At 45.0% G+C, this 8,451-nt stretch overlaps 2 protein-coding genes across 2 annotated transcripts; one reads left to right on the forward strand and one right to left on the reverse strand.

Moving 5' to 3' along the window:
- Window positions 1-174: 174 nt before the first annotated feature.
- Window positions 175-4,414, reverse strand: orc5 (origin recognition complex, subunit 5). Its single transcript, XM_086021855.1, has 14 exons — window positions 3,992-4,414; window positions 3,214-3,306; window positions 2,947-3,132; window positions 2,796-2,870; window positions 2,432-2,543; window positions 2,163-2,293; window positions 2,031-2,079; window positions 1,862-1,952; window positions 1,738-1,790; window positions 1,238-1,350; window positions 771-818; window positions 562-672; window positions 362-474; window positions 175-292 (listed from the first exon to the last, which is right to left on the reverse strand). Exons 1-14 carry the CDS (start codon window positions 4,121-4,123, stop codon window positions 247-249), a joined length of 1,353 nt encoding a protein of 450 aa, XP_085877981.1. The 5' UTR covers window positions 4,124-4,414; the 3' UTR covers window positions 175-246.
- Window positions 4,415-4,751: 337 nt separating this feature from the next.
- Window positions 4,752-8,444, forward strand: lhfpl3 (LHFPL tetraspan subfamily member 3). The gene is made up of 4 exons (XM_086021858.1): window positions 4,752-5,545; window positions 6,796-7,026; window positions 7,383-7,437; window positions 7,524-8,444. The coding sequence occupies exons 1-3, from the start codon at window positions 5,104-5,106 to the stop codon at window positions 7,403-7,405; spliced, it is 696 nt and encodes a 231-aa protein (XP_085877984.1). The 5' UTR covers window positions 4,752-5,103; the 3' UTR covers window positions 7,406-7,437; window positions 7,524-8,444.
- Window positions 8,445-8,451: the final 7 nt, after the last annotated feature.

The raw sequence follows: 8,451 nt of genomic DNA on the forward strand, positions 1-8,451 counted from the left end.
GGATTTGACACAAAAAAATTGTTTTTGAACAAGAAAAATAGCAGTCGATATATTGTCATATAAAACCACACAGTACTAATGACATACTTGAATGTAAAGAACGAAGCGTCTTTGCCCGATTTTTTGTTTTATCTTGTCTTTTTGATTGACGTTTAGTTTGACGAGAGGCAACAGTTCTGTGAAAGTGAAGCCATTTATTTTGTAATGACCGCAAGGTGATTGTGTCCATTCTACAGAGAAAGCGTCTCACAGGAAGTCATACAGATACTTGATGATGTCAAAGTTCACCGTCCTGGGAAGATAAACAACACCGTGTGCGTGCGTGCGTACGAATAGAAAGAGCACACACGCGCACACCTACCTGGAAATAGCGCAGATGAAGTCCATGGAGACGGCGCATTTGTACTTGGGGGCGTCCAGCTGGTCCACATGACTGACCTGCGTCAACAGCTGCAAGGTGACCAGCGAGGAGATCTGGAGAGGCGGAGCGAGGCCGAACGATGATGACGAGGGGAGGCGGTGGCCGTTAATAGCAACTGAGGTGAGGAGAGCCGTGCCCACCTGAGAGAAGATGCTGGCGGTGGGCGCCACCCTGCTGTCCACCACGCTGTAAAAGATGGCCAGCAGGCGGTCCAGAGGGAAAGGTTTGGGCCCCAGCAGGTGGTTGCTCGTCTTTGGAGACGCACATAAACAAACGACCAGGTGACAGTTCAGGCAACATTTCATGACATGTACGTGTAAGGGGAAAAAAAATGTTTCTGCATGGTCACCTTCTCATTTTTCTTCTGGAAGTTGGTCTTTTTTATTTTGCCGTGATGCTGTGGGGAAAGGAAAGGTGACATCATGAGATGTGCTTATATATATATATATATATATAGATAATAACCTTATATTTTTCTCAGACATTAAGTAGCAATTTCATTTTAATTAATTTATTAAATGTTACTTTGTAATTCAATATAAAAAAATGCATCAGTCATTATTGTTCATTTATAGTTTACTAAAGTTTAACTTTTTTCTTACTCAATGTCTTTTCATCACATTTTTTTATTGTACAGCTTGTCATTTTATTTTGGTTTCATTGAGGTCATTTAAAAAATTCTATTTTCCCCACAGTCATCCAAATACATTTTGAATGTTGTCATTCTGGAGTCGATGCATCTCGAAGCCCCTTGATCACATAACTGGGGATCTTGCTTGCCGCCAACTGCGCCGCGGCTTCCTGTCACCGCCTCACCTTGACAAAGAAGCGCTTGTCGGTGCGGGCGGGGTTGTAGGACGCCAGGTAGGCGGCGATCAGCAGGAACTTGGAGTAAAACGGCAGCTCCACGTGGGTGTGCGCCGACAAACCTGACAGGAGGAGAAAAACATGCAAGGGCAAAAAGTATTGAGACACATTCAGCAATTGGAAATGGGAGAAAACGTGCAGAGGTGATATACAAACTACAGCTGGAACAATCAATTGAAAACGCTACGCTGAGCTCACAGCGGCCAATTTAATTCTATGTTACGTTCTCACCATGGCACTCACCAGGCCAGGACACGCCTTCTCAAGCCATACACACTCAAAGTCAAAAATGCAGTAGTAGAATGCCAAATGGATAAAAATATCTGCACCTGACATGCATGCTATTATGTTTAAAAAAGCAAAACCAATATTCATCCAGTTACTCGATGGGGTAATCAGTGGAATAATCGATTTCAAAAATATTCGAGAGCCGCAGCTCTGGAAGTGACCTCTTAAAGGGCCTGCTTCCATCTCCACTTGTTGCATCTTCTCCCATTCGAGGCTGGAACACACACAAGCAGACACATGAGGGCAAACATTGATTGAAGAGAGGAATTTATAGGCTCCACTCACCTGGATACCTCCCTCAGGTAAACTGTTTGCATGGCTTTCTTCAAGTGAGGCTCAATGTTTCGCCACAGCTTGTGCGTGTCACTCTCTTTCGCTGGCGACCAAACAACACACACACACACACACACGTTAGCCTACTGTAAGCCACTTTATGCTACTTTAGGTGACTTACCTTTCCCTTCAGTCACAGGCTCGCAGAATTTGGTAAAGTTGAGTGCAGCCTAAAGCAAAAAATAAGCAAACAATGAGCACAACGAGGGGGAAAACAGAGGTCAAGGCAGGTGACGTTTCAGGGGCAACCCGCCAGGTGGCGCAGCTCTCTGAGGTCCCGGCAGACTGTGTAGAAGATGCCCAGCAGAATGTGGATGTAGGAGGCGTAGAAGTCAGTGGAGTAGGACGGGTGACTGTCTCGGGACAAGATCTGGTGCAGCTCAGCTATTCAAAAACAAAATAAATTGAACTAACAGATGTTCACACCTTCAGTGCGCTGTTTTAAGAAAATGTCAGGTGCAAAAGAACATCTCAGATTGACGTGAGGTGTGAAGAGGGGGACGAGTGGGGAAAAAAATAAACCTTTGGTGTAGTCGGGGAAGTGAAGCGGCAATGGCTCTGCGCAGCCCGTGCTTGGCCGGAATGTGTCCCACACCAGCTCGCTGAGCAGGAGGACGCTCACGTTGTCCTCAACCTGCAGACACGCATGCAGAAGTATGAAAATGCACAAGTATGGCAAAATTTTAGGAATTAAAAATAAAAATATATCATATCACCCTCACCAAAAAAAAACAACAACAAAAAACACATTACACAATATTACACAGTCGAATATTTCTATTTCGAATACCACAGACGAATATTTGGCAGTGAACTCCTATATGTGGCCTGCCAAATCTGCCACAAGTGAAAAGCATCTTGAGGTAAGTTGTTGTCAAATGCTCACCAGTTCCTGAAGTCGCACAAGAACCGAGAGCAGGTTAGCATCCATGTCTCGCAGCAACTCTGCTTTTTCCAACACCTGAAGACCACAAACGCACACTGAGGCCAAAACAAAGATTGAATTGGACGCACTAGTGCAGATTCGGTGTCCTCACGATGTAACGCGTCTGCTCAGCGGCAGCCCGTGAGCCATGTTGCCTGTAGAGGCGGATGAAATCGGACAGCGACGGGCTGCGGGGGAGAGCGGCGGCTGCGTCTCCACCGAAAAAGGTCAGCAGGACTTTTTCGAAGAGCACGCCGGTGGAGATGCACTCGGCGCAGCTGATGGTGGCATGAGGCAGCTGCGAGGTGGACCATAAAGCTTGTAAACAGCTGCGGCATTAAAAAAAAAAAAAAACACACACGGGCACGCGCACGCTTACCTTCAGTTCCTTCAGCAGAATGTTCACCACGTGACTTTTCCCCGAGGCCCGATGACCGTAGATGAAGATGCAAGGCAAGCTGTATTGCTGAGGCTGTTGTATCAAATATGGCAGCACAATTACAAGTACAATCATTTCAAACCATCATTATTACCACCGCCATGTGCCAGTCTAAAGTATACTTGTACTTGAGTATATTTGCCACCTATGATGTACTGTCATTTCATTCAACAAGGTTATTATTGTTAAAGGAAACACAAAAAATAGCTAAAACTAAAATTGAAGAAAACATTTTGACGAAATGAACAAAACAAAACGAGAGCATGTTTAAAAAGATAACTAACAAACTACATTTTACGTTGATAAAACTACAACTATAATTATGGCGAAAACATCCTTCGTTTTTGTCTCTCAATTCATTTCGTACAGGCGCTCATGTTTGATTTTAAATGTACTGTTTTTATTTAGGTATTACTGTACGGCAGCACAGAACTCAAGTCAAACAGTCGTTTGGAAAATGTAGTTTTCTTCATTTCACAACACTTAATTACCTCTTTGTTGTCTTGCTCTTCTTTCGAAACTAAAATTAATACTGAAACTAATAACTCAATTAAAACGAAGCATTTTGCTGCGAATATAGGCTAATAATAACTAACCCTCTCTAGAAACTAATCAAACGAGATTTAAAAAAAATATATAATAAATTCAGAACGACTCTAAAACTGGTAAGCACGTGTGTTAGCAAACGTGTTGTAATGACCAATGAGTGACCTCTTACCTCTCCCATGAGTGACAGCAGCATCCCGGCTTGGAGCTCCCGACACGGCAGCTGCTCGGCCACCCTCCGCAGCTTTTCCTCATCGTAGCCTGGATGCCGCTGCTGCTGAAGCGACCACGACGACGACGACATTTTTCTCCTCACTTCAAAACTAGTGTATCGGTTAGCTTAGCTCCGCTAGCATAGTTGTCAACGAAGGGCTTTAAACTCCACCGGAAGTCAAGAGTGAACAAAACGACAGCTGATAATGCAAATTGGTTTTAACGACGTAGTAGTGGTGTCTACATAACGGGAAGTTGTAACAAGATGCATAATATAAACTTTAAATTAAAAAAAAAAGTGGCGTTGAGACGAAGCGAGTTTAACTGAGAAGACGAGTTTCGCGGGCAGGAAGGGGCTTCCGCAATCACATGATGCAATCAGCCAATCATAATCAAGTGTCTTTTCTAAAGTGTTATGGGTAATGTAGTTTTCTTAACAAAAACACAGTACCGGCATACTTATTTTTAAAATACGATATTCTCTATCTGCTACTGTATTATATGCGACACCTGGATATTCTAAGAAAATACATTAATGTAATAAGTCAGCCTTAATTAGAAAATAGATAATTCAAATACGTATTTAGTGCATAAAAGCAATTGATTATGGGTGCATTTTTTTTTACAGGTCATGGCAGCTGTTTATGCTTGAAATGCCGCAATCATTTTTGTTTATTCATTCATCCTTGCGTTGCAGATGTAATTACGTGCTCGATCGAGTGCGCGTGTGCACTGAAGCCGCACGCGCGCACACGCGCACAGTGTAAAACGGGCGACGTCAGATGGGGATTATGTGGGTTATCCCTGAAATAGCCACGGCGGCTGTGTACAGCTGACGCGTCGAGGGGGCACTTTTTGCCCGAGTAAACGGCTCGTGCATGCACAGGCGTAATTTTTGTTTGGATGCTTTATTTCTTTGCAGAAATGAATGCGAAGCAGCGAGTGATGCTGTGAATAAATAAGACTCGAAGGGGAAGACGGAAGAGGAGGACTGTGGTGATTGAGCCCCCCCCCCCCCAAGCCGTGGATGTGCAGCTGAGCGCGGGCGTCTTTCCCGTCAGGAGGCGGAGGATGGTGCCCGGAGCCCCGAGCACCGGCAGCGCCACCAGCATGCTCCCCGCCTCGGAGGCAGCCAAGATCTACCAGACCAACTACGTGCGCAACTCGCGCGCCATCGGCGTGCTGTGGGCCATCTTCACCATCCTGTTCGCCATCGTCAACGTGGTGTGCTTCATCCAGCCCTACTGGATCGGCGACGGCGCCGACACCCCGCAGGCGGGCTACTTCGGCCTCTTCCACTACTGCATCGGCAGCGGCCTGTCTCGGGAGCTGACGTGCCAGGGCAGCTTCGCAGAGTTCTCCAGCATCCCGTCGGGCGCCTTCAAGGCCGCAGCCTTCTTCATCGCCACGTCCATGGTGCTGGTGCTCGGCTGCATCGGATGCTTCGCGCTATTCTTCTTCTGCGGCACCGGCACCGTTTACAAGATATGCGGGTGGATGCAACTGGCTGCAGGTGAGAGGAGAGAACCCTCCACCATGCTTCGTTTGGTGCAGTTATTTTTGTACCCCGAGTGAGTCGATGGTTTGGTAGCTGCACCGACATGTTGATTTGGTACCCCCAGCATGATCAGGTTGTTCATTTATTTTTGAAAAGTGCATACAGTTAGCAATTGATTCGGTATTTTGGTACACTTTCCAAGTTATTGCTCCCCAATTTTGTCATTTGGTTACCATGGTACCTTACACAAGGTTAGCCAACTTTGATTGAGTTTGATACCCTCCCCACATTTATCGCAGTTATTTTGGTATCTTTGGTTTTATTAGTTTGTTTTGGCACATTCACGATATACAATTGCTTGTTTCACTGATAAGGGGCAGAAAATGTCCAATATTCACACTCACCGTTAGGGCTACGAATACAAAGCACTGAAACTGTGATTTTCGTGGCGCAATTATGACTCCAAAGTGCAATATGAGCATATTTCCAATGCAGTGGAGTCAGCAGGAAGTGTTTGGGGGTTGGGAGGTGGTTCGGGGGCTGGCGGATGTAAAGCGCAGACGACTTGTGCGGATTAAAGGGGATCACCTCCTTTCACTAATGAGGATTTTCAAGGCGCCGTAAGTAATCTCCCCAAGCAACCGCTCATTGACAATTTAGCAATGGAGGAATGCTAAGCTAAAGCTAAAATAAGGCTTCTTGCCTGCACATGTTGCGTGTGAATACAATGCACGCATGCCCTCCCATATTGTTCAATAAATTGTAAATTATAGTAATATAACTGTGGAAAGTAAAGGCAGAAGTTGTTCTTAAAGGCTGCTTTGTTGCCCGGCGAATTCTTGCGAACGTTTTAAGCCAGTGTCCTCATTTTTTTTTTTTCTGCCTGCCTTTGATGTTGGGCTGCGAGGCCGTGGGGAAATGCTGCCGCTGTGCATCTCTAACTTATGATACTGAGAACATGTCCTCTTTTTTTCCGCTGCATTGAGCACTCATAACTGATGGGGGGGGGGGGGGGGGGTTGGCGATTTCGTGGAAATTCAACCGGAACGATTTTAATGAGGATTTAGAGGCATATTTAACCTTTGCCTAACTAAACTACAATTGCGTGGCCGTTAAATTCTCCAGTCAAAAGTGACAGCTGAGCTGAGGAAAATCTTGGAACTAATTCACCCCTATACAAATTAAATAACAGCTTGTCAACCAAGTAAATAAACTACCAGAGTGTCAACAAAACACAAACCCGACTGTCTCGTCCGTCCCTGCAGGCACGTGTCTAATCTTGGGCTGCATGATCTACCCGGACGGCTGGGACAGCGACGAGGTGAAGCGCATGTGCGGCGAGCAGACGGACAAATACACACTGGGCGCCTGCTCCCTGCGCTGGGCCTACATCCTGGCCATCATGGGCATTATGGACGCCCTCATCCTCTCTTTCCTCGCCTTCGTGCTGGGCAACCGCCAGGACAGCCTCATGGCCGACGAGCTGCTGGCAGACAGTAAGTTGCTTGGAAGGGGCGTGAGTAACGGGTGTTTCCTTGGCAACCACTCATTTTACAATCAGGCTGGTAAAGTTAAGGCCTTTTTGCACAATAATAATTTGACCTGATCCGGCATCACTAGTCATTAAATTAACTAGGATGAATTTAAATGATACAAAATGTACTTAAATACAATTAACTAAAATGTGAAGAATAATTGATTCGCTGTTCATATGAAACTTAATCCAATGTTTTTTGTCCCTCGTCCAGCTGTTAAGCCGATGCATAACACGAAGTCTTATGCAACACTGCCCTCAGCTGGTCAATGTTGGTACTGTCACTACTTTAAACCGCTCTTTCGCTTTCTCCCCCAGAGAGTGTTAACAACGCCATATGACGTGTAAGCCAGCCTTTACGTGCAAATAAAAGGTGAGGAGTGTGAGCAAATTCATCGTTTTACAAGGAGGACTATAATTACAACCAGATTTGTGTGTTATTTATTTCCCAATCGACAGGTTGTGACGTCGCCTCTTCCGCTCCAAGCAGAGGCTGAGATGATGGGAAAGATCCAAACAAGCCCTGAGGTGGACAAGGAACTCGGAACATTCCATCTGTAAATAAATATCATTTACCTCGAACCGGCTGCTGCTTTTTGGGCAGTTTTTCCACGTTGCTTGCGGATGAAACGTCATCCATGTGGATATAAAGATGCCACCTAATGGGGAAAAAACGAGACTTGTTATGGACCAATTTCATGCTGTCGTTTGCCATTTTGTTCCACTTAAATGTTTGTGATGAAGTGGTGGACGTGACGATAGATTTTCAATTTTAAAAAGCTGCAGTCTATAGTTGGTGTGTATCTATTATTTATCTACAGTATACGTGTGCCATCCATATATTCGTAAAAAGCCCTACGAAGTAAATAATTTTGGCGGAAAACATCAACTAACACAATTCATCTACCTCTACAGTTCACTCATGTTGCTGTTGTGTGACTTGCAAAAAACATGTACGGATATGCATTGATAAGTGGACATGGTCATATATGGTAGTTCAATCACATGGGGAAAATGTACAGAGAATTACGGAAGATGCAACTACGAACCATTTTGTGTTTTGAACTATTGGGGTCAGTTATCGGAGCCAAACCGAGACCCTTGCTGGGGGGCTAGTACAGTGGTGCCTTGAGAGACGAGTTGTTTCGTGACCTCGAAAAACATTTTGTTTGTTTAGTTTTTTTATGAGAAAAAGGGCACTCGTACATTTCTTTTAAAACACTCTTATCTTAAATGTTTGCTTGCAAGTAAAAGCAAAAATCGGCTTGTATCTCAAGGCACCAGTGTACCCAGAAACCTTTGACCAAGTAACATCGCCCTCTGGTGGCTATCTTTAAGAGGTGCTGGCTCCAAGGCCTGTCATAAACGTTTTTAATAACGCTTGTTT

The sequence above is a fragment of the Filicampus tigris genome, chromosome 22 (genome assembly GCF_054856515.1).
Source record: "Filicampus tigris isolate MCC_2025a chromosome 22, RoL_Ftig_1.0, whole genome shotgun sequence".
Lineage (NCBI taxonomy): Eukaryota > Metazoa > Chordata > Actinopteri > Syngnathiformes > Syngnathidae > Filicampus > Filicampus tigris.